General features: G+C 37.3%; 1 protein-coding gene across 4 annotated transcripts in view; it reads right to left on the bottom strand.

The window, feature by feature from the left end:
- Positions 1-1,262: 1,262 nt before the first annotated feature.
- KLF3 (Kruppel like factor 3) overlaps positions 1,263-26,826 on the bottom strand; it is a 39,335-nt gene continuing 13,771 nt past the window's right edge. For 3 of the 4 annotated variants that reach the window (XM_044417622.1, XM_044417620.1, XM_044417623.1), the window contains exons 3-7: positions 22,610-22,707; positions 13,372-13,849; positions 12,537-12,687; positions 8,741-8,901; positions 1,263-7,145 (exon numbers count right to left, since the gene is read on the bottom strand). In XM_044417622.1, the coding sequence (XP_044273557.1) occupies positions 6,964-7,145; positions 8,741-8,901; positions 12,537-12,687; positions 13,372-13,849; positions 22,610-22,666 (1,029 nt within the window). In that variant the 5' untranslated portion in view covers positions 22,667-22,707 and the 3' untranslated portion in view covers positions 1,263-6,963. Of the gene's footprint in view, positions 7,146-8,740; positions 8,902-12,536; positions 12,688-13,371; positions 13,850-22,609; positions 22,708-25,846; positions 25,922-26,826 lie in introns of all 4 variants that reach the window. The other variant, XM_044417621.1, reaches the window with a different exon arrangement.

The raw sequence follows: 26,826 nt of genomic DNA, 5'->3' as shown, positions 1-26,826 counted from the left end.
TAACCTTCCACAAGCCATGGCTACTTGGGGTGGTCTATAAACCACACTGTGGGAAGAGTGCTGGGTTCAGGCAACATACTATATAACCACAGCTTATAAACCACTGTGGCTTGACATGTTGAATGAACCCAGCCACTGGCTGGGTTCAGACAGCTCAATTAACTGACACTCGGGTTGAATAGAAGTTGAACATGGGTTGTTGTTGAACCATACATTCTTATTGGAACATGGGTTATTGTGTTGCCAAAATCCTGCTAAAACCTGGGCTATTTACCTAAGATCTTGCCAGATTAAGATTATTCATATAGGCAGCAAACCCCCAGATAACTGTTTAAGCAGTGAGCAATACACTAGGAGTTTGGATGTCAGAAGACTTTACTCAGAAGCTGAATCTAGGGGCATTAGTATATGGCTGGAAACTATAAAGATGAATAAAGTCTAAACACTGATATTGTTCCCTGTAATTTTTAACCTGTTCTACCTGTTTTAATCCAACTTTAAAAATGGAAGATGTCAAAATTAACTACAGTAGTCAAAAGCAAATACTTATGTAAATGGATGACTCACACTTTTGCATGTCCCTGAACTGCAGAATCTCAGGGATACAAGTACAAACTGCAGGGATACAAGTACCTTAGGGTATAAATTACTCAGAAAAGCAAGACATAAGGATCTTGCCACCAAGGGGGTGAATAAGCCATCATCCCAGTTTTGCAAAGAAAGATCACTCATATATTTGGTTACATTTGGCAGCTTAACTTTTGACAGCTGTCAGATGCAAGCAATGGAGAAAATCAATTTACTTGCAGGTTCTGTGGGACAATTCCTGGGTGGGCAGAACCTGATGATCCTACCTAGACCAACTCTCAATGAACCTTTTCAAAAGAGCTGGTTTCTTTCTTGTGGAAAAACAGATCATGATTTCCAATCCGGAAAGCGATGAGTCATCATCTTGGTTTGTATTCAAGCACATGAGAAGGAACATACTGAATAAGATGATCTGCTCTGATATTTGCAATTAGTGATATTCCTAGGGTGAGCAATTAGATAGATAAACAGCAACCAAAGCTTCTCCTACACTGCTTTGAACAATCTAAAAAATTACTGTAGTTTCAGTCAAGGCTGTTCAGCTGACCTTACAGTCACTGACTGTTCAGCTGACCTTACCTGCAACAACTGATTTCCAGCAATGAATTTTAGTACAATATTATCTTCATTAAAAATAAAAATTGCCAATTTTAAAGTATAGTTTTAACTACATATTGGCATTTAATATTTGTTGTTTTATTAACAAGTGTAACACATATAGCATACTATATATAACATATGAGGACTGTACAGTACAAATTTATATTCACAGTTCAACATGACAAAATGTCATTACTGAATTCCCATTGGACTACCAAAAGTAGAAACAGTGAAGGTACATTAAAACATTCACATCTTTAGTGAGAAAGATTATCAAAATGTTTCAGTATCTGCAAATGATAGGAATGCATGCTAGAAACCTTTAATTACCCAATTATTAGCTTATAAAATATATTACATTTTATTAAAAATTCTGCATAGATTTATACAAGTATTAAAGTAAATGTAATATCCCTGCTACATTTGCAGGTAAAGTTTTAAGAGATGCTAAGCAGAAGATTATTTTGACCATATAACTTTTAAAATACATAAATAGCAAAAAGTGCTAATATCTGTAAAACATAATGGGAAATATTATAGCCCTTTTCAGATAATACACGTAAAATACTTTCTGCAATCGTGTTTAAAAGGAAAAGATTTGCATTTATCTCTACACTTTGCTAAGCTTGAGGGCAAAATACTAACTTTTTTTTCCATTATAAGATTTGGTTTGGTTCTCTTTTCTCTCTCTCTGGATATGTGCTAACAGAACTACAGTGCATACTTAAAATGGCATTACAGAAATACAGTTTTAACTTCAAACAATCCAAACTGCAAAGACAGATTTCCTAATAATGCTGTTTAATGGGATGTTCATTAAAACAGTAGCCTAAAAGCGGCATCCTGTACAGTGCAATATCATTAGTGCACACATTTAGAAACATGTTTTGTTTGTAATCTTTGGACTGCATACTGCTTTCCCAATCGCAAGAGGGCTTTTCTCACTTGCAAACTTCTCCCCAACACACACGTCCCATAGTCCAAGTCTCCTGTCTTACAATTACATATCCTTCTTGCATTTTAATTAATATGTAATTACAATTACATATCCTCTTCCAATTGTAAAAGACAAGAAGCAGAATGCATTATCCCAAAAGCCACACTATGGAGTCATTAAAGCTTCCTGTGTTGTGCAGTGGGTTTGTCTACATTTCCTGGTATATTCAGGACATATGCTAGAATCCATGTTAGATTTCAGGAAGACCCTGCACCTGTGAAGCTGTTTTCTATCCTTACCTAAGCAGATTTGTCTTCAGCCTTGAGATATATAGTATGTATACTATACTATAGTATAAAATGACAGCAGAACCTTACCTCATCGTTGGGAGCAGCAACTACCTACTGCCAGACCCATTTCCCAATATTTTTTCTATGGAACTCACTAGCAGGCATTATTTGGAGAGTTACACTCCAGTGTAAGGGCTTTTAGGACTGCAGCTGACCATCTTAGATACATGGAAATGTATCATTGGATCTAAAGGATTTATTTCTGATTTGGAGAAAGACCCTTTGATAAGTAGGAGGAAACCTTCAAAGTCAACCCAAAGTTCATGGTCAAGGTTCAAAGTATGTCACTAGTTTCTGGTTTTTCTAAACAGTAGCTCTTTTCTGTCTCCAACTACACAGGAATCCATTTTTTTGAAACAGGGAGGTTAGAAAAATAGCCTGGGCTTCAACAGAGCAGTTATTCCTCATTTAAATTAGTGCTAGCAAAATGATAATGTAAAATTTAAAATCTCACCACCTGTACTAGCCCTTGACCCTATTAAAGTAGCTCACCAAAATCCAGCCTCAGTTCTTTTAACATAATTATTTACAATTTACATCCACATTTTAAAGCAATTTGCTCCTTTAACACATGATGCCAAATTTATGGACACATTAAATATATAGACAGAACCACGTAACAGCATTTGACTTAATTAGCCAGCTATATAATTAACATTTGATGTGGCATTAATAGGCCACTCTAAAAGGTATTTCATTATCATAGGACAAGTATACCCTTTACCTCTTACACTGCTGAGAATAAAAAATAAATAGACTGCTTCATAGTGGAGCGTTGCTAATAATTTAGAATTTTGGAACTGAGTTTTCTTTTGGTATTTTATGGTATAAACACAAATGATGTTCTACTATTAAACCATTTAAGCTCAGATGTACTATTAAAACCCTTAAACACACTTCAAAAATATTTTAATGAATGATCAAGTGTGACAGAACTACAAATGAATTTCTCTTTAAACACGTTCAAGAACTCATAAAGTGGTTGCTCTCAGTGCATGGATTTACAATCAAGGCACTGTGAGCCAAGTGCAGCTAAACTTCTGGAATGGAATAACATTCATTCAGCTCTACTTTAGACATCGCTGATACCCAGGATTGGTGGCCTGTGTTCACGGGGCTTCATCTTCAGTCACTCAATACATGCCAGCAACTTGTATCTCAGTCAAACTCTTGTTTATTTTTAGAAAGATTCAAAACAATCAGTTTAAAGAATGGTTGTGGTTGAATAAGGTATGATTCTCTTCCCTCTCCACTTCCCAGTCCTGAGTTCCAGACACTTAGAAACCTCATCAAGTCTCCTCCATTTTTTCCATGTTAGCAACAGAGCAGTTCAAGTGTATCCACACAATATAAAATAATGTATTTTCCAGATTTGCTTGGCACTACCACAGAAACTAAAACAGACTTTTGTTCCATTTACAGAATGGGCTGCAAATGCTTCAGTAAAATTAATCCTGGTTTAAACTGCTTTTAGAAAAGCAAAATGTGGCACAATTTTGATGGAATTGTTCTTAGGAGTCTCAGGCTGGTTTTGAAAATTTCTGTTTCTGTTAATGTTTTGACTGTGAAACAAGCAAACATACATACAGACAAAACATAGGTAGCCACATTGGTCCATGAATAACATGTTCAAAATCCAAAGGTGGCCAGTACCTTTATTAGGACTAACTAAAATGCTACTCAAGACTGCATTAACAGTTCTTTATGGATTTTTTGTTGGTTCTAATGAAAGGACTGTTCAGCTGTAGATTTTTGGTTCCTCTTTGCTCCACTCCCCAGCTGGATTATATATACAGATTACAGATTTCACTGAACTAGGCAACATACTCATTTGTATACCAGTTCACTTTCTGGAGCAGAGAGAATAAATTTTATCAGAAGCACTTCCAGATAGCTAACCAGGTTAAATTTCAAGTAACTCTGGCTTTGGCTTTAAAGTTCAGTAAACTGAAAAAAAAAACACCCCTACTCATTTCTTCTCATTTTTTTCACTAGAAATACATCAAGTTATCACTACACTGCTTCATCTCTCTGCATGTTTTATAACTGCAGTGTGCAACAAAAATATTTTGGGGACTCAACAGCCTGCTCCACAAGTGCTTCATATTTGTGAAATTAAGTGGCAACAGTTCCATATCAATCTTTTGATATTTTCTGTGATTATTTTCCTTTCAGTAACAATAATGTAGGAACTTTCAAGAAGTGAAGTCATTTCAATCAACTCATATTTGTATAATAATTATGCAATGAACTTATTTTTTTCAAAATAATACAAGGCATAGACTAGGAAAAAGCAGCATTTGGCAGCAAAAACAATAGGTATGATGCAGCTAAAGTGAACAAGTTACCTTGGTTTCAGTGGGGAGAGGTAAAGAGAACCTTTGCTGTAAAATTATTTTTAAAACGCAGAAGAAAAGACAGGACTACACAAAGTGCTAGAAAATAGTTTATAGACATGAACTATTGAAGACCAACACAGTCTATGGGAAAATATAACAAACACTACTTTGTAGTCTTGAATAAGCCAAGTTGCCCCTGAAACATTATTTACCTGAAATGTATTTGATTACAGTAGTTAATTTCCATAAAGTATTTCCTAGCACATTCTGAGGTCTTGTTCCTTTCTGTTATTGCTGCTGCTGTTCTATTAACCTTCCCTTTACACTGTAGAGCTGGAAAACAGTGGAAAAGGGCAACTAAAATGATAAAGGGTCTGGAGCAATTTCCCTATGAGTAAAGACTACAATGTCTGAGGCTTTTTCACTTAGAAAAAAGGCAAGTGGAGTGGGAGGCATGATAGAGGTGCATAAAATTATGCATCTTGTGAAGAAAGTGAATATGGGTAAGTTTTTCTATTTCATAATATTAGAACCAGGAGCATGTGAACAGTGAGAGATTCAGGACAGAAAAAAGGAAGCTCTTCTTTACACAATGTTAGATTCACTACCTCAGGATGTAACGATGGCCATTGATTTAGTTGGGGACAAAATCATGAAAGATAAGGCCATCAATGGTTCCTAGCCTTGTTGGCTATTTATTACTTCAATACTAGTTGGGTAATATGGTGGGAAGTTGTTATTGCACTCATGACCCACTTGTAGACTTCTTACAGGTATCTGATCAGCCACTATCAATGGGGACAGAATGGAGAACTGAGAATTCTTTGCCTAATTCAGACCAGCTATTCCTATGCTGTTAATATGAAAGCTGAATTCTAATATGAGCCTGGAGACTACAAAGAAACACATGGGGGGCCAGTGTCAAAGCAAAGGTCTTCTTTCTTTCTTTGTACATAAATAGCACCTCTAGAGAATACTGAATGCTGGATTTTTAAAAAGCACATCTTTTATGTGTATTTAATCACTTATTCTATGAAGGTGGACTCTTACAAAATAGTTCCTGAAGAACTTCATGAAGCTCTCCCGCTGAACTTGGCTTATAAGGCCAACACGACCCATGAGAGAGAGATCAAAGTGTATCTTTTCCATTTGTGAATTTTTTTTTTGATCAATGTTGAGCTGTATAGAATTGTTTAAGATTTTTCTCTTCCATGAATATCTGTTATTCTAAATATAGTAGTGTCTGTGATGGAATTAACTTCTAATAGTGAGCTGACTGGGTTCATTTTACTAAAATACTTGATTAAATTTTTGCCAAGCAAAGGCTAGAGGCCTTCTACACAACTGGAAATACAGAGGAGTGATGAGAGAAGACTATACCTACCACACCTCCTCAGTGAGGTAGATCTTTGCATGTATCATTGAATCCCACATCATAGGAGTACCATGTGTGTTCCATTCATACAGTTGCACATAAAACATAGATAATGACATCACATGAAGGTGTTTGCTTAATGAATCTACTGAGGCACTATCTCCAGGCAAACACAAGCTAGCATTCTACACAACAACGATCAAAAGAGAGGCAATGTTGGTAAGTATGTACAACGTTATGCATTGACAAAATTTCTGATAACAGCCACTCGTCAATTTTTCATTCACTCCTAGCTTGATTTTTTTTTTTAATATCCAAAAAGTGTCTTGTGGAACATGCTTCGACAACCAACCACACTGGAAAGGATCCATTCATTGCATTGCTGAGCATAAAAAGGAGACACACATCCTTTACAGGACACACAGCGTCTCTGGCAAGGATTAGCAGGCTGGATTTCCAACAGTAACTATATGATCAACATACGCTAGCTGATTAAATGGCAAAACTAACCAGCTTGATTTTAGTCTCAAAAATTTAATCTAGTTGCTGGCAAGTAGGGTTTGCTTAGCATCCCCTGGAAAAAAAAATATTCACATTTCTTAGGACTGACCCGTGGCAAGGGCAAAGAAGGGTCAAGCAAACATCTTTTACTGACCATAGGGAAGGTTTTGAGGCTATAAATCCAGAGATTCAGGCCAGCTGAATCCAAATTAAAATGCACAGGTTAAAAATAAAAAGAAAGGAAATAATGAAGAAAATTGAATGAAAAGATTTTCAGACTAGCATGTGGCGTTTCCTGTGAAGAGCAAGATGGTCAGAGCGAGAGAAGCTACGATCACAGTCTGGGCACTGGAATGGTTTGACTCCAGTATGTTTTCGGAAATGCCGTGTCAGTTCATCAGATCGAGCAAATTTCCATGTGCAACCTTCCCAAGTGCATTTGTAAGGCTTTTCACCTGAGGACAAAGAAAGACTATTTTTAGAGCACTGCTTTTATTATATATTACAAACCCTTGTATCTTCTTTACAACACACAGGATACTTTATAAAAGAAAAGATGCTACAATGCTGAGAATTAAATAAAATATGCTCCCCTGGATTTAAAATATGCCTTAGAAAATATTGGGAGCATATTTCCTGCCAATTAGTCTGCCACACCTGTCTTCTATTTATAATCCAGAAAATAATACAAACAGTGGTCCAGTCGTGTGCAAAGATAACCTTTTGAGTTGAAGAAGCATGGGAGAGCCAAATCTTACTGGATATTTTATTTATAGCTTTCTAAAATACCACACTTCATTATATACTCCTGCAATGCTGTGGGAGCCATGTTCCCTATGGTACAATCCCACACAATGAGTACATTCACTACTAGAGCTCAGCTGGATGTATGTATCTTTTCCACCCAAAGACATGTTTTCTATTAGGAGCTGGAGATCTGGTAAGAAGTATTCATGTCCTTTCAGGTCCTCTGAAGGTTGGTGTGTTTGACACAGGTAGAAAAAGTGAATTTCTAATCTAGATAGTGGTAGAACCCTTTAGTAATTCTCTATTTTGCTAAATATCAATTTATTTAATGAAAAGAGAGCTAACCTGCCTTTCAGGGGACACCACCTTACTAAAATGGGATATGAGTTATTTAGAAATAATGCAGTTTATCTGGACAAATTCAGTGATGATGTAGAAGAGTGTGGTAGTGCAAATTCCATGGACTCACCATTTGGTAAGTAGCAAAATAAGCCAGCTACTACTTTGAGAAGCAGAAGAAAATAAATTGGCTACACTCCTATGCATCCCAACTAGGAAACAATGAACATAATGACACTTGCTCCCAAAGAAACCTAGATAGGCCTGCACTGTAAACAAAGATGGGGAGGTACCTACACCAAGATATTTTACCTACACCAAGAAACAACTCCTTGGCACAAATAAGAGTGGTAGGCTGGACTCAATCTGAGCTACCCTTGTAGCAAAAGCAAATACAACCACTGATCACATCACTGCTCATTTCCCACACCACTTCCACACTACCATTGGGACCAAGCTGTGTTGCCATGACATGCAGCCACATAAGCTGGGCAGCCACATGATAAAGTGTGTGGTGTGACAATAGTGCAGCAGCTTGTGTTCACTTTGTTTCTGCAGCACTAGCCTTACCTAGTTAAAAGGTAGACAGGGCCACAATCATGTTGCTTTGTGATCTCAATGGCTTGAACAAACCCATTTCAGCTCAATGAAATTATATAGGTTCCTCAAGTCTATTCTACAGACTGATTTAAGCTGTAGCTGCTCAAGTAGCAATTTGGACAGGCTCAGTTATCCTACAACCCAGAAGATCCTGAATCCTTTTAATTAAAGTGGCCCACACATATTTATGTTGACCTTTGCAGCATACCGTAAGCAGAGCTGGGGCACTTATTCTTTCCCTTCTCTTGCTCAGTACAAGGACCCTTGTCCAGAACTATGGTGTCATAAATTAGTATAAGGCAACATAATACCACTAGCACTCAAGTGGGGTTAGGGTGCAACATAATTCTGTTTCATTTCATACCTGTGTGTGTTCTTCTGTGAGCTTTTAGATGGGAGCTTTTAGTGTAAACCTTGTTGCAGCCTTCATAATCGCATCGGTGTATTCTACGCTTCCTTTGTGTGTCAGGAGATTCCACAGGTAAAGGCCTCTTTCCAGGCTGAACTATAACTGAAGGGTGATTCCTGCATAAAGTCAAATCACAGGTCGAAAATAAAATTTTCTGAGCTAAATCTTTCTTTATGGTATACCACAGAGCTCCTTTATTCAATACCCCTCTGTCTTTTGGCAGCACGAACAACATTACATACATGTGGAAAAATTTGAGCAAGCTTAGCAAATTTCATGGACTTTAGTGGTAATAGTTTGGCTCTTTTCCCTGTTGAGGTTTTTATTCATTCTGTGGAATGAACAAAACCAAAAAAATCATAACTTGTTAAATACATTTTTCATTATTTTTTAGAGTCAACTCTTGTTTCCGAGACAAGCAGACTCAGTTTTTCCAAAGTCTCATTTGTGCTTCCAATGAACTTCTATTGCTTTTATTTACATACTTACCTACTGTTCAGAAAATAAAAAATGAATTCAAATTATTAAATACATCACTTCTTTTGCCTTACAAAGTGGAACTCAAGAGGCTTTACTGTTCATCCACTCCTTTAGAGACCAATTAAGAATGTCCTGTTTGGGACTGGCAAAAGGGTGTGCCTTCCCTTTACACTGATGTCAATTCCTAAAAGAGGTGTTTAGACTGCATGTACATGTGTCACACCCGCAGGATGTCTGAAATTATCTCTCTGGTTTCCCTAAATAAAGTTTCCTTGCCTGGATCCTGGAAGGTACTATGCAGGTGAGATGAACAAATTAGTAAGTGCAAAGATCACACAGCCCACAGTTGTAAACACAAATTTTGGATTAGTTCCTATTAAATAAGATACTGAGAATGGATGAAAATAAGCCCATTCATGTGCAGTAATTGCAACAAAATGTAATTTGCTTTTTCAACATTTTGTATGTTATGTGAAGCTCAATGTCCCACATATAGATTCTTAAATAATACTGAGCATTTTCAAAATACCTAACACTTGTAAGTATATTTAAAATACAGAGATACAAATTTATCAGCATCCAATTTAGAAGTAGGTTAGGGCACAAGCCAGTGAGGATGCTTGTAATCACCCAAAGGTCATCTCTGAGTTGCTCCTATTCAGTGAAGCAGGTATGGTGATTTCTCTGAAATGTCCACTAAACCACTGAGGTTTGCCAGTCTCAGAGAAGTACCTGGCACAGCAGTGCTACTTTCTGTGCTAGCTGTGAGCAGGGAGAAGGAACTGAGCATGGATCCCCAGCTCTGAGGTCAGAGCAGTTTTCCGATCTTGGAACTGGGGATCTGAAAAACTCATGGCCATAGGATTGCTCTGCCTGTGTCCCACTGGCACAAGTGCTTACAACAAAAATCGCTCAACCTAATGTGTAACAACTGAAATTTGGAAACTTTCAGCCCTTGGAAAACTGGAGGAGGCAGACTCAGCTGTAAATGACAATGACCCGAAGAGTTCCAATCCTCTTTCTTCAGACCTTGTTATCACCAAGGGTCAATAACACTAAAAGTATGCTTTTTTCCATTGGTTATGTTTTTAGAGAGGTAAATGATTGCAAGTATAACTTCTCCTAACAATAATAAGACTACAGTTACTGTTTTTTGATTGATTGATTGATTTATAGACTACAGCTGTTGTTTCTGCTGTTATTAATGACATTTACTTATACTGACAACAACTATAATTAATGGTGTTACCAGTAAACTCCACCCCCCTCCCAAAGTTACCAGTAAACTCCCCCCTCCCCCCCTTTCAATGCAAACATTCCTCACGGTAGACAAAAAGCACTGGCAATGTGTATATATTTGGTTAGGTTAGAGTCATACAATACAAAATGTGTAATTAAAGGTTTACTATTTTACTATTCATAATTCCACTAAATGCAATCTGTTGTAGTTTGCTATAGTTTTCATAGGTATTTATGAATATAAGTGTTCTCTAAACAATGTATGGGTTTTCTGAAATGTGTAACATTATCTTCCATAAAATCATTTTGTTGTGGTTTGTTTAACCACACTGTCATGCTCCCACTTTCAAAGCCTATGCTGTGTCGGTTGCCTGTGTAAAACTGTGTTTCCTGTAAAGCAAGATTTTAGTCTGTGTTGCATATGACTGGATATTATTTGAAGTTGCCTTCAAATGTTTTGCAGGCTTGAAAGGAATCAAATTCAAGGTGTAAACTACACAATCAACAACAGGTCTGGTCCAGTACATTTTGTTGCTTGAGGAACAGGACAAAATGGTGTCCCTTCCATTTCATGAAGCAACTAGACTGGTAGTTGAATCTTATGTCATCATTGGCAATGAGGTAGTGTAGCACACACAGCTTTGTTTTCCAAGAAAAAGGAATGGCAGTGGGGGGCATTCAGGTGCCACTGCTGTCCCCACATCTACCACCTAAAGCAGCTGCATCACTATGTCTTATGGTAGCACTTGCCCTGCTGAACAGCTTTCAATTTTTGAGACTCCTTAAATGCAGGCAATAGCAGTGGGACAACTCTGAATAACTGTTCAGGGAAAGGCAGACAGTTGCCCCTCACTGCTCCTAAGTAGTTAGTAAGCAGAAAGTCCCACCTCTGTTTTCTGCTTTTAGAACTACAATTCTTTTTTTTAAGAGGAACTAAAGCATTGCAGGAAGTGACTGTGTAGTATCTGCAAATGGAAAAAATTTAAAACATAGGATAGCATGCGGCTGCAAGCACCAATGTGGGAAGGAAATGGGCATGACTTATCCACATGTCAAAGGTTCCACTGGTGATTGCCGTAACACTGAGCCCAATCAGCAATGGATGCTTTTGGTACTTAATAACACTAAATAGTAGAATTGAGCAGAGCATGTGAGCAGTATGGTTAATTTCATACAAACTTTAACCAGAATCAAAAGCCACCTTGGGCAAACCTCTGCTAAAAGGAGAAACCACCCATCAAAACAAGTAATGTCAGATTATCTAACAAAGATAATCAAGGCACACAATAGAGGCAAACAGGGTAAGGCCCCAGGATCTACACCCAATTTGATAAAATTTTAAAAGTCTCTATGACCCCACATGCAAAAAATCCCAACAAAAACAACGCCCCGCAAAGTTTAATTAAAAACACTTTGTTGAAATGAAATAGAGTGAAACCTTGTAGCACCCAACACATTTCCCGCAAAGGAAGGTGCTACATCTGTCTGCTTTCTGAATATTTTATTATTATTATTACTTTGCATTTATATTTCACCATTCTTCATTTTGTGAAAAGCCCAAGATGACTTACATAATCTCCCTCCTCTCCATTTATCTTTACAATAAAAATCCTGTGCAGTAAGTTAAGCTAAGAGTTTGTGACTGGCCTAAAGTCACCCACTGTGCTTTATGGCTGAAGGGGGTTCCCAGTCCAACACTAAGCTTCACAGTGCACTTTCTCCACACCACCACCCTGCAATTTTCTTGCATTAATGAAACATCAGAGGGGAATGAAGAAAATCGGACTAGATTCAGGATGGTTCTGTGTATTCTTCTAACAACTGTAACATGTTTTCTTTTTTCCAGGTACCAAAGGATATTTTTAAAGTCTCTGGAGGTGCAATCTTATGCATGTTTAGAGTGAAAAAGGTCCTACAACTCTCAGCATGTCTTAATCAGCTTGTAGAAGATGCAGGACTTTTTACTGTCTAAATATGCATAGGACTGTGCCTTAAGATATTGAGAAATTTTAGGGTTCCATTAGCTACTTACTCTTGAAGCATTGCTTGAGGGGGTGACAATGAGGTCATCAGCGGAGGGGAGATTTGTTCAGGATAGTAGTCATTTCTAGGTGATTCCAAGCCTGGCTCTACCTTGATAGATTTCTTTAGTGCTTGCTTCTCATAAGATTCGATAACCGGTACTACAAGCAAACCACCCCCGCAAAGCAGAAAAAGACATAGTAAGTTTCCAGACTTGTTTTTCATTTTGTTTTTCCATTTTCTTCTATAAAATTTATCTGCAAAAATAATTATATTTTTACATTTGTGTAAAACTCTATCATTGTACTATGACGCTGTGCTATAGAGAACTATGTAAACAGCCATTCACTTTGTTTTACCTCTGTTAATAAAGAATTTTCCCCTGGCAAGCAAACACAGAAGTTTTATAAATTTAAAGAGGGTTGGATCTTTCTTTCTCCCTTTACTTAGAGCTTTAATATACAAGCAATAACTAGTATTAATCAGTTAATCCGTTCTGTGGACTTATTTGTAATACTGTCCTTTATTACATTTTTTAATCACACTTCCTCCAAAGCAATCAGGGCTACATATATGTTTTTCTTTTTCTTCCCTCCCTTTATCATAACAACAACTGTGAAGTAAGTAAAGCAGAGTCAAAGGAATTAGCCTAAAGATCTTTTATAATCATTAGACTGCTTTGTTTCACTGGGAGTTGAACCCCCTTTTCATTCCATCACTTTGTAAAAGCATAAATTGCACCGAATTTTGTCCTGCATTTATGGTAATTGGAAGAACACTGGATTTCTATTTATTTTCCAATCATGAGAAACGTGAAGGCAAATTTCACAAGAAAAAGCCTTTACCTGGCATGCTACTTGGGTTTTCCAGCTCATCTGAAAGAACTGTAGACACCATAATAGGCTGTTGAAGGTGAGGGGCATACATAAAGGGGACTGGTTGTACTACAACTGGCTGTATTACTGGAAGTATCCCCGGGCTTCTAAGTCCATGGCGTGAAAGAGCTGCCATTACTGGAGGAATAGCTAATGGCATACTGAAAGGCTGTATTCCTGGGGGAGTCAATTTCTTCATTGGAGGACTGGTAGAGGGAAGATTTAATACAGGTGAGTGTCTCCTATGTACAGTCTGAAATTTCAGAGGAGAAGGAGAACTTCCAGCTGAAGGCAGCTTGTTCACTGTGAGATCGACAGGCTCCATTTGGACTTCATTGCACAGTCCTTCTGGAATCTGGTAGAATTTACTGGGCATCATATTTGGTGTTGAATAAATGACACTGTATTTGTTGGGCTTCAGGTGGTCCATGTAACTAGAGTTGAATGACTGTATGAAAAGAGAAGGAAAGGAGAAGAAAAAGATTAAATGGAAGCCAAGGAGACAAATGTGCAAAAATATGTTTTACAAAATATTATTTATGGATCATCTTAAACCTGAATTCTACCGGGACCTAAATTAAAATCTGTTTGGGTATTTTTTAAAATGAACTGAACCAAACAAACAAATAATTGCAATTATGTGAAAGCATGCTGCACTACAGTGGATGGCCTATAGATATCTCCGGAATGGTTCCTCAAGTTCATTGCCTGTGCTGCAACACAGAATTGATTTTACTGTAAACCAGAAACTAGGATTTGTCCAGTATCTTTTGATGAATATCACAACTTATTATTTATTTATAACATTTTTATGCCGCACCCATTGCCGAAGCCTCGGGGCGGCTTACAACTTAGACCTGACTATGAAATTTTGAACTAAGTAAACTCCACTTCTAATTCTAATGTGAAGCAGTCTTGTTTGTGGGGTAGCTAATGTTAAGACCCAAGGCACTGTGCTCAGACTGATAAGGTTTTGCCCTCAGAAAGCTTCTCCGTCTTTTCCTGGAACAACTAAACAGGAAAGTTTTTGTGGCACAATATTGAGGAGTTATAACAGTCTGGAGAAAAACTGACTGGATGTAATCCTTGTGCTGCTGTTCTCTGGATCACTCAATGTAAAAAGAAAATTTCATCATCACCATCACCATCATAATTTTTAATTGCATAACCATTATTAAGAATAAATGTTACACAAAACCATGACCCCTCTGTGAAAGTAACTTTTACTTGAGGCTTACCTTTTGACATCCAAGTATGCAGTTTATGTAAATTCTAACCGCCATTTGTCCAATAAATTCTAGAACTCAACATTTCAGTGCTTTTGTTTTTTCCAACAAATTATCCCTTATTCACTTATCTTCACCATATGCCTGTTAAAGCCTACTGTACTGTGAGGCAAGGACATTAAGATTATTTTTTTAAAATTCTGAGTGCTCTGAGGCTAATGATTAAGGAAAATTAGCTATTAAGGGTACCAAGCATTGACCAATCACCAGGTTGGGTCAAGCCACTCCATGAGACTGTGCAATTCAAGTGGTGCACTGTAGAATTCTCTACAACAATCCTCTCCTGAGAAGCATCTCTTGGATTGCACACTGGTTCTCTGTTGCTTGTGCTATCAGGTGAGCTTTGCCAATTAAAGCATAGCTGTGTGCACCAAACACAATATTAAGCTGTAGCAATACGCACTGAATTAATTCTTGTATTACCATCTTACAGAACATGGCCTACAGAGCTTTCCAGTGCCCTAGCATTAAGTATTCATAATTAGGTATATACATTTTGATAGGTAATATTGTACAATTCTCTTAATTAGGTGCAGTTCAAAATTAGGGGGATTCCTAGAATACTTTTTTACTCAGCTTAAATACAATAGAATTTCTTATGGCCCGGCACTATGAGCTACTGAAAGGTAAGTAAACACTAAAGGTAATGGCACAAGTATGACAAACTAATCCTGAATGTCATCACAACACCATACAATTGAATGCCAGTGTTGCAGTGACAAAATGGCACTATATGAAGCATAATTACATGGCTCAGAACTAAGCAGGGATGAGTTGTGGCAACTCTGAGTAAGAAGAGACAAATCCCATTCGAACTGTCACAGGAGCCGGAAATGTTGAATCCAAATTTTGAATCTAATGCTACATTTAAACTAATCTTTCATTTACAACACAATGTAACAACAACAAACAACCCCCCAGAATTGAAGAGGGTCTTTCATATTATGAAAATGTCAATTTAACCTACAAGCTATTGGGTTATTTTTTTTTAAAGGAATACAACTTGGAACATAATAGCAAGGTAAATTTACCCTACCAGTAATATATAAAATGTAACTGCAGCTGCATCAGTACAAGCCACTCAAATACTGAAGTGTGGATGACTGAAAACTGAAATGTCAGACATTTTCAAATATGCATACAACAAAAAGACATTCATGCGCTAAGTAGCTCAAGGGAGGGGAACAGTGGGAGCCAGTGTTGTTGGTTCATTCATGGAGAGAACTTCCATTGATGGAAGCTCAGTTTCAATTGCAGAAGGGTTCCTTCTAAAAGCACAACTTGTATCTCAGCAGTGATAATTTTCACCAGTTTTGAAGTTTGAAATCATACTGCCTCCTAGAAATATAAGAATGGACTTACAAGCAAACGAAAACTATGCTCATTAAGTATCTTGTATCAAGTTAGCCCTTTTCTCCATTTTAATTGAGGTTATGATCCTAATCATATGTACTTGAAATCAGTGGAAGCTACTTCTAATTAAACATGCTTAGGGTGAAACTACATACATAGCCATGCAGTTTTAGCTTTCACTGCATTTATGACTATAAGATGGAATTTCCACTGATTTTTAGTAAAATATACCTTATAGGCATTTTTAGGGCCACTGTCTGCTATGTTCAAAACAATTTACAAAACTATAGTCAGACACATCTCTGAGCTATAATTTAACACATCACAACATTTTTCTAAAGGTTGCAGTTTAGATGAAATGTGCAAGCTAAATAAGAAACCTTATTTACTCCAGATGCTATGATAGCTATTGAGTATTTAAGTGAATCCCAAGACTGACTTTGGGTGGAAATTATTAAATCTTAAGCATAAAAAGTACACAAAATTAAATATGCCAGGGATTTGTTCAGTGACTCAAGCAGCTTGAAAGAAAAGATTTTCATTGTGTGCAGCTATGCTGGCACACAACTGGCCTAAGTCAGCTGCTTTTGTGCCAGTCTGAAGAGACTGCATATTTTGACAAGGTTTCTTTCTCATATTTCTACTGAACTGCACATTTCCAGGAGAAAATCATGAACAGAAAAGGGTAATGAGAAAAGGGTAACATGAAAAGGATGCCATGTAACTCATAAATAAAAAGGAGAGATAAATTTGCACTTCTAGCAAGTTAAACTATTAACATAAAAGCACATGTAATTTGCAACCCTATGAGCATCAGTCAGTAACTGGACAAAATTATAGCACTACAAGCAAAAGCATTAAACTGGAATGCATTCCAAAGGAATGATTATCTACAATTACAGATAAAGAGAGTGAGAGCAAGCACAAAAGCTACTCTGATATCTGAGTTTAACTGTTTCTGTTTGCTCTGGTTTAACTATGCTGTTTATTTGAAAAAAATGCAGTACAATAGCATTTAAGCAATAATTAATTTAAGTCTTCAGGTATTTTAAATATATATGTATTTTTGCAGCAGAACCATTTATAGATTGGAGTCCATTTTGCAGATGCATGCAGTTGTCTCTGAGGTTGACGAATTCTATGAATGTTTACACAGTCTATAGGAAAAAAACCCTTCTATGCAGGATTCAGCATAAGACTAGAATGACACATTCACAACAGCAGTCCTTATAAGAATGCCAACTTTATAGCTATGCTCTGCTACCTGAAAAATTTAATTTTAATTTAGCATAGTATAGTTAGAAAAACAGTACAATCTTAAGGTCTAATAGGGTAAATGAATTGCAGTTCTCATCTGGTACACATTTGAACTGTGCTTAGAAATTCTATATCTACCATTTGCCTTTCATGGCTTTTTGGCTCCCCGGTTCCCATGTTTCTCAGCCTTACATTTAACAATCCATAGATATGCAGGTCGGTAACCAGGTTGGCAGTTTCACTTAGATGGATCCCATTTGACAGAAGACTAATCTTTAACAATGCCACAAAACGTCGCTGCTGACTTTTGCTACAGCCAAGAGAGAAACCCCCTAAGAGAGTCTTCAGTGTTCAGTACCAAATTCACGGTGTTCAGCATGAAGAGGTCATCCCTTTGACATGATGGTATTGCATAAATTCAATGGCAAAAACATTGCTATTTAAAGAAACATGTAGCTGTTCAAGGCTGGTGGTAGGAGAACAATCTCTTTTGGTCCAAGGGCTGGACTGTCCCTAGACCAATCCTGGTAGGCTTCCCCACCCTCTCCTTGTGACATCAGCACTGCTGCCTTGCCCACTTTTTCCCCGGGTAGTGAGATGCAAGGAGCTAGTAACTAGGGTAAAGCCAACTAGTGTTGACTCTCATACTGTTGGCCACTTGTACACTCCAGTGCTGTGTTTTGCATTTTGCTCTGGGAGAGGAATGGAGAGAGACAGAGAGATCCAGCTTAAACTAGCAAACTGTTTAATGCCAAAATAACAGTAATGCAGCAGGGTACTCCCCCCCACCCCCCCGTATCCTGGTTCAGTTACTGAGCTTTCACTTAACGTGACTGACCTCAGTTTGAAATAGCCCTAAGTCTTTCATAAGAGTTTCTTAAGAATTTGAAAGTTGTAAAGTGCTTCCTTTAAACAGGAAAAGAAAAAAAAGTATGCTGAAGTTGCTAGATGCATAGTAAGGACAAATCTTTTATCAGTGGAATTGTGAAATTGTGACACTGCTGCAGTGTCTTTTGGGATACCTGTGGGAAGACTGTGGAAGCCAGCAACCTTATCATCTGTTGGGCATACCATGGGCTATTTGGCCATCAACCAACCCAACATGGCTTATTCCAAGGAACAAATATACCTTCTGCCTACTTCTCCGTGAACACAGTATATTATAGAAATACAGAAAGTGTATTCTTTAGGGAAGCTGTTAAAAAAAATATAATGGCTGTTGTGAACATCTGAGTTATGAGAAATGTGTACTTACAAACTGCCACAAAGCCTATTAATTTTAAAAAATTACTGGGGAAAATTGCCATCACCACAGAGAGGGAGCAAAACGGGAGCGAGGGAGGCCTTCAAACATGCCTTCCTGCCTTGCCCATCCAGAGAGGGGAATCTCTGGCATTTCCTTGGTGCATAGAGCAGGCACTCAGGTGGCAGTGAGGCGGGGCTAGAATTATTCACTTTTTTTTCACTTTCATGTGGTTCCTGTGCCCCTAATCCCCACAAATGTGGAGGGACGGTTATATGTGATCTAAGATAGATATGCATTCAACTTAAATTTCCATTTTCTCAGGAACAGAATTCGTTTGCAACCCAGGGACTGTGTGTGTGTGTGTGTGTGTGTGTGTGTGTGTCAGGCTTGTGCTGATTAAGATTGCTTTCCAAAGATATGTAAGTGGGAAAGCAATACAGTCAACCTGAACTGGAGTCATTATATTTCTCTCCTTGTCACATCTAGGACAAAGTCTAGCCAAGCAGGTGACATTTGTGATCTTCACCCAGAAATGGATGCTCTGTTAATCCAACATAACTTGCTCTATATCATAAATCCAGTGATGATGAAAGAGGTTCTTAATCACTAAGAACTCATGAATTTTGAAGGCACTACAGATAAAACTTCAATTTATAAGTAAGACTCATGCAGTCTCTCTTCAATCAAAGTAATCTCTGTTTCTTTGTAAAAACTTCTATTTTTATTTTATTTAAAGCATGTCCTTTATCCTACCTTTCAAGTACATGTAGGTCTCTAAAGTGGACATTCATAGCAAAGGCACCTGGCTTTTACTATTTGTGTTGCAAACTGATTTTGTGGCAACTTTAGTAGTATCAAAAAATTGTTTAGTCCAACGTAAGAGTACAACATTAACAGTCTGACATTGCATACAGTGAAAAGGGTGGAGTTCAGGTGACACAGTAATTGGATCATCTAATTCGTTTTCACTCATTTGTGTAGCAACATAGTTCCATAACTGCCTAGTCTGAGATGAGATGAGAAAATGTCTGGGTGTGTTGTGCTACTTTGTGTACACCCTTTAAAACTGTATCTCTAGGGTGAAACTCAACCTTCTCCAACATAGCACCCTCAAAGTGTGCTTCACTACAATTCACATAATCCCCAGCCACCATGGCCATAGGAAGGTATCAAGTTGGGGAAACCTGCTGTAGCTAAACTAACTCCTCATTATTATGCTCTAGTGGCATTTTGCTTGTACTGCACCCTAAACATACTTACCAGGAATCAGGTTCTACTAAATCAATGGGATGAACTTGCAACTATACATGTTTAAGAAAAAACCATTTTGCATGGCTTGCCTTTGTATGGGGCTTGCCTACCAATTCCTTCTCCTTACCATTCCTCCCTTAACTTTGATGTACTTTCCCTATACCCTGAAGCTGGCAGCAAAAACAACCTATTTCTCATGCTCCTCTAACCCATGATATTCATAATGAAACTAGCAAGAGGGAAGGGAAATTCTCAGTATTCAGTTTCCATAAAGGCTGTAAAGAATAATAAAACACACTACAGTTAGAAACAAACTTTTTATTTTTATGTATTTTATGTTATGGACAAAGCGGCTTTGTTCTTACTCTCGTACCTCAGAGAGAGTCTCTACACTCAGGTAATCTAACAAGGACTTGCTTGGAGTTCCATAATGATGGAATTAAGTTGTCAGTACCAGGGGCAAGTCCTTTCAGGTGTGAGCTCCTATGTTGTGGAATGTTCTCACTTGAAAAGCATGCTACACGCATATCATCTCTATATGAATGTCACATTAACATTTTCAAAAGCAGTCTAAAAAACCTTTATATGAATTTTTAAAACTGATCTTAGAATGTTGTCCTATCCAGCCCACGGACCACATAAAATGATATAAGTAAATGCACAAACTCTATCACAAATATGAATGCACTCATGTAGTCTGATCAAGAATTTTACACATAATATACGCAGTTCCTTCCTGTCCTGTTTTCATTTGACATTCACGAAGTTACTCTCTCTTATTTCCGTATTTCTTGCTTACTGAATTCAGACACACTAAACAAATGCAAACTGGCCACAGTCACCTCAGTGTGCAAAAGCTACACTGTGATACTGATGTAAACAATGATCTTTGGTAACAGAAAGCAGGTTTCTTATGGCAGAAGGTGGACTGTTGCAAAGGAAGTATTCTTGTAGCACTGCTCTTTATCTTCTTGATCCGACATTTATGAAGCGCTAAATAAGTGTGTAGAACAAGCTTATTCCCCTTTTTGTTACTCACCAACCCTTCATGCAATCTGTCCTGCTCTGTTACTCAAATTAAGCAATATAAAGATGCTATAGATGGCCAGCCAAAGAACTAGAAAAAACTTGCTCACGTGTTACATTTCCCCAGCACTTACTCAAATGCTTTATGTATATATGCAATGTTAGGGACAGGCAACAATAATGACCTGCAGGTAGGTTCTCAATTGCTTCTAGGAAAATGCTTCAAGAAAATTTGGCCTTTTTGTAGAAATAAGCCTGCAGAAAACTTGAAGTAAACATGGCAGTTGCCTCTTGGCATAGAAATCAAGAAGTGCTTTGGTTCATAATGACCTACACTGGTCACTTAAGGAAACATCTATATTCATTAACTATAGTTAGTTTTTTTGATAGATAAATGTGAAATAATGGAAGTATGTGTTTCAAGCCAACTTCAAAAAGGATTTCCATTAAATTTTATAAAGAATAAAGAAACAACTTTATTGGTTTCTTGCAAATATTTTTACAGCAAAGTAAAAATAAAAACAACAACATATCCTTTGAACACTATTTGGATACTTTCTAACAAATATTACAGATATCCATGACAACTGTTTCAAAATGGCCCTTACATCTTACATAACCACTGCTGGCAGAATATCAGTAGCAAAAACACAGAGATGATCTAATTGTATAAGCTTCTCACTACCAGGAAGCTTTAAATACAATCCTTTATTCATTTTTCCTCTTTGCAACTATTTTCCAAGTATCTAGAGGCAAGCATAGCAAACAGATTTACTGCACCAAACTTTCCCTAGAACATCCTAGAGTTAAGTTTATTTCCTTAAACTCTGCCAAGGTGCTCCTTCCTATGCTCCTCTATGTAGATCTGATGGAAATTCTCAAACATCAAAATGAAATGAAAATATGAGTAATCAAGTAAGGCTAATGGCACCAAATGCAGAAAAAGAAATATCTAATATCTAGTCTCAGATGTTATGTATCAAATTACATGGCTTCCACTTTTCTGCCCTCTGTCCTTAACAGCTACATACCAGAAATATTTTTATTTATTTCAATTCCGTGCAGCCAATAGCCAAGAAGAAAACCAAAAAAGAGATTCCTATCACTACTTTTCCAGAATGGGAAACTGGACTAATTCAATTTCTGTTGATTAAGAAGCAAGTAAAAGGAAATGGCCCCAGTCGGGAAACATTGCTATCCTATCTTTGTCTCTAGCTAATATGCCTAGGAATGATGAGTAGCAGTGGTTCTTAGAAGAAATGGCAATCTTATATTGTTCCTCATGAAAAGGAGAGAGTTTTTTCAATAATTACTAAACTATTATAACTAGGGTGGAGATGGGCCCTTTAAGAAAACATCTCTCTAGCATCCATGGCTTTTCTCTAATGCTCTGCCAGGTCCTACAAAGTGATCCAACCCAAAGGAAGTCTATGAATATTCATGGAGCCCTGCTTGTGCAACCAACAATGTTCCCCATCAGGTGCAGCTGCCCAAAGAACACCTGCAGATTGCAGAAGAAGTTCACTATGAGTGACTAACCTTCTTCCCTGCCATTTTGCTTGTGCAGTGCATGGAGCTTGAGTTCTTGAGGGTGTCCCACAAATGCTGACAGTGCTAGCTAGGGATGTGGACTTAGGGCCACTGTAAAGCAGACTGGAGTATGGGGAGCTGAGCCCAAGGGATCCAAGAGATTCCTACCTCCAAAAGGATTCCTTGCATGTCCCTAATTATAACCACACTAGAATACAATCCATGAAAATAAGACAGTTTTATATTTAAAAATACTGACCCCTGGAATTGTTTCTATCGTTTCTTGTTTGACAGGGACAGGATCAAACATTAGCATCTTCTTAGTCAACTCTACTTGTAGTGGTGCTGTCCAGGACTCTAAAATAAAGAGCAAAAAATGAGATATTCAGATAATTAATTAATTAATTAATTAATCAATCAATAGTAAGAAAAGGCAATATAATAATACCTTTTTAAAAACACTTTCAAGTCAAACTTATGTAAGTGCAGAGATGGACACTTGTACACATCAAAATGTAATAAAAGGAAATTTGTTCCCAGTCTTACCATACTGAAACCTTTATTAAATATAAGATGTTATAAACAATAAAGATCTTGTTTTTCTGTATGAATATCCCCTCCAAAAGACCTTAATCCTCCAAAGTTTATATCCATAACTAATTCAGACATAATAAATGAGCATGATTCCTTCTTGCTTCCCTTTCTTACAATTAATGTATTTTAGATGTTATCCATATGTTTGGTGCCCACAGATGGTCTTGTATCAATGCATCTCAATCATGGGAAAAATCTTGTGGCTGCTATATTATTGGCTAGAAAGCCTGTACCTGTACCACTTGGTCAACAATGCCTGAAATGAATTCATATTCAGCATCCTTATGGGAATATAATAGAGAAGCAGAAAGAAATACATTAGATAGCTTTCCTCCTGGAATTGGTAAGTTTTCAATTCTAAGGTCTGCTTAAGACAGACTTCTCCAATGTAGTACCCTTCAGCTGGTTTGGACTTCTTTTCTCATCAGCCACAGACACTGCAGCCATTGGTCAGGAATGCTGGAATATATAGCCCAAAATATCTGAAGTTCACTAGGCTGAGAAAGGCTGACTTAAGCTACAGACTCACTGATTAAAGGCACAATGAGCACTCAAAGATTTGCATGTGAATGAAATTAGCTGCCACACATTTTAGATGCAAAGACTGAGAACTCTCAGAAGAGTTAGGGCTGAAAACCAGACTAAAAACTCTAGGCAAATACCATATGTTTGGCAGTTCTACTTGATTGCCTTGGGACAGCCTCACCACTGCAGAAGAGGTCTGAGAAAAGCAGTGTAATTTTATGCTTGCAGTGTATCATAAAGTATTGTGTACTTTTCTTGTCCCCACCTCCATTTAAGACTAAGAACTGGTTAGAGTCCATAAATGATAATTCCAATGTAAAAGAGGTCCCTAATTGTTTACATACTGAGCAACAAATCTAGTAAGTACTATGTTATTTACAGCTTACATTTCTGTAAAACAGAGGTAACAAAATATTCAGATGATGATAGAAGCAAAGTAATGACCAGCAACAACTATTTTTAGTCATGGAAAGGAAGAAATTCTATCATATTTTGAAAAGAGGAAAATAAATTAGGAAAGGATCAGCAGAAAGGGAGCTAATCGCACTTTCAAAGTAATGTAGCAATTATGTCACAAAGAAAGTTTTTATTAAGAAGGACAACTCAACCATTATGTTCATAGTGATCACTAAAAATAAGATGATATACATAGCTGTACAATTTAGTTCAAAAAAAAGGATGCCACTTTTACATGTTGCTCTTTCTGGTTATTTGCAATGCAAATTTCTTACTTAGACATGCCAGAATGGTGGCCACACTTGCTAAATCAACTGGGGAGAAAAGAAAGAAAGAAAGAAAGAAAGAAAGAAAGAAAGAAAGAAAGAAAGAAACCAAGAGAGAACAACAAAATACTGTTCTGTGTGACTGTGGTCTTCAAGCAGCAGACCAGAGAAATGTTTTAAGTGTGCAGAGAGTATGCTTGTTTATTTTGTGAGATTGACATTACTTTACAAAAATATTAGAAGTACCAACCACTGAGTGTAATATTCATTCTAATAGACAATGCATGTGTCTTATTAAACATAAAGCAGTAATAAAGTATTATTAAGAAAATCTTATAAAGCATGAACATGTATGGAAGCACAGGGGTATTATCCTAACACTGCATTATGAGAACTGAACACAGAAATATGTGCATGGCATAAATCTGGATGTAGTATAAAGACCTCAGATATAAAAGAGAAATGCCATTACTGGCATGCAAGCATTTCCTCCACTCATACATAAAGCAACTACTGCACAGAGGGTCTATTTTCTGTTTCCACAGGCAGTAAAACTTCAACTAGCTCTCTAGCAAAGACTGAACACTGGGGACTGGGAACTGCTTAACCTGAAATGTGTTTTACTACAAAATTCCTTACTATCATATCTGGATTATAACATTTACTATTCACTTACAATTACTAATTTTAATGTGACTGCACTGCAGGGTAAGATGGAGGGAGGGGAATGAGGGATAAGGAACAGAGAACGTCTCACTTGTACAAAATGAAAAACTTTACACAAAGCTGTTAACCAACCAAGAACTGCTGAGCAACAGACAACAAAGAGGCATGAATGGGAATAGTTCATGAGACACAAGCTCTGCAACAGCTAAGATGAGCTTGGCTAAGGCTGTTTAGGCACAGGAAGAAAAGGAGGACTTGTCATACACGTTTCACTAGTATAAAGACTGTGCAATACAGGTAAGAGTGGGGCCTCTAGGTGCAATGGCTATGTGAAAAGGCAAGGCACTGGCCTTCAGAGACTTAAGCATTCAGTAGCATGAACAGGGATTACTCGCTAGGCCCAAAGGATTCCTCAAGCAGCATGGTGAGCACTGTTCAAGAATTAGTAAGTGATGTAATTTTTTTCTCTTAAATATTATTTTGGCCGTGGAGAGATGTATTAGAAATACTCTCTTACACCTGAAAAGATGTAGCTGTCTGTAATCCATGACAGTAATATCATTATTATTTTTATTTCTGTTCCACCCAATAACTAGGGGGGTGTACTACAATTTGGTAATCAGATGGACAGGGAGCCTGGAGAGTGAGAAATTCTAAATTCTGTAATTCCTATAGACTGCAGCAACCTCCCTCCCTGGTCCTAAAGGCTTAGAAGTAAAGAAACAATTTAAAAAACACCCACAGTCTATGATCTTGAAACCCACATCCTGAATTATGAAAGGCAAAACCAAATTGTTGGGTTTTTTTTTTTAACACTAAAAGTGAGCTCCTCTAAGTAAGCATAAACCAGACTAGGTATAACACAGCTGCAGCTGTCTGCATCTCCTCTTAATGAATATTACATGCATCTTCATGAGTAAATTATCTGCAGCACTCTAGGTCATGATGTGTTTTTGTTAAGGCCCCAAGTGCTGAAAAATATGCCATACCTGAAGCAAGCCAATCCTGTTCCAGACAATGTGCAGCTGTTAAGGATCAGAGTCAATTTGTATCCATAGGTGGCGCTAGAAATATACAAAAAAATAAATCCTATTGTGTAGGTAGATTTCACTTTTAAGGAAGCATAGGATTCTTTAGTGAAGTAAATTACTTTTAAATTCATTGCTGGATGTCATCCAAGAAAGCAAAGAAAATATTTTGATTCTCTTCCAGATTGATAGGCAGGTACCAAAGAAATTCTAAATGTAATAGATTCACACTGCATTATCTAACACTTGCAAGCAAATCTATAATTGAGGTTTGATTTTTTTAAACTAAGCAAGATGGAAGAGTTATAAATATGTAAAATACCTCAAGATTAAAAGGAACAACATGAATGAATTTAAATTCCAGTCACAATAATTATAATCAGATTATTACAAGCTCTTCTTCAAAAGACCCTTTGTTAACTGCTGAAGAAAGGGCAGCATTGAAACTACCAGGTGTACAATGGGGCAAATTTGCTATATTTCTTGGAAAGAAAACTGGAAAAGCTGTTTTTGTCCGCATTCATTTGAAATAAGAGCACTCATATGTCATTCAAAAGAGATAGGTGTTAAGACTGGAACATGTGAAATTAGACATTTTATGAGCACATGCTTGATCAAGATATTTAATGCTCCAGCTGTGGGACACATAACATCTTGTGAACAATCTAAAAAGTGATATCATTACATGCAACTCCATATACTAATTATTTGCAGCATTCTGATGCACAATTTACTTTTGCCATGGGCACACACTTTGTTGAGCCAATCCTTCAATGTTTGGTGACACATTCAGACTGCTAATGATCCACCTAGTCTAGCACTGGGCACAATGACTAGCAGGAGCTAACCAGGGTCTCAAGCAGAGATTTGGCAATCCCATTACCCTGGACAGTTCAGCCAGAAATGCTAGTAATTGAACTTGCAACCTTTTTCATGCAAAC

Source organism: Varanus komodoensis, unplaced genomic scaffold (genome assembly GCF_004798865.1).
Source record: "Varanus komodoensis strain SLA01 unplaced genomic scaffold, ASM479886v1 scaffold9, whole genome shotgun sequence".
Taxonomy (NCBI): Eukaryota; Metazoa; Chordata; class Lepidosauria; order Squamata; family Varanidae; genus Varanus; species Varanus komodoensis.
Note: the sequence above shows the minus strand (reverse complement) of the source record. Positions and strands in the feature narration are given on the sequence as shown.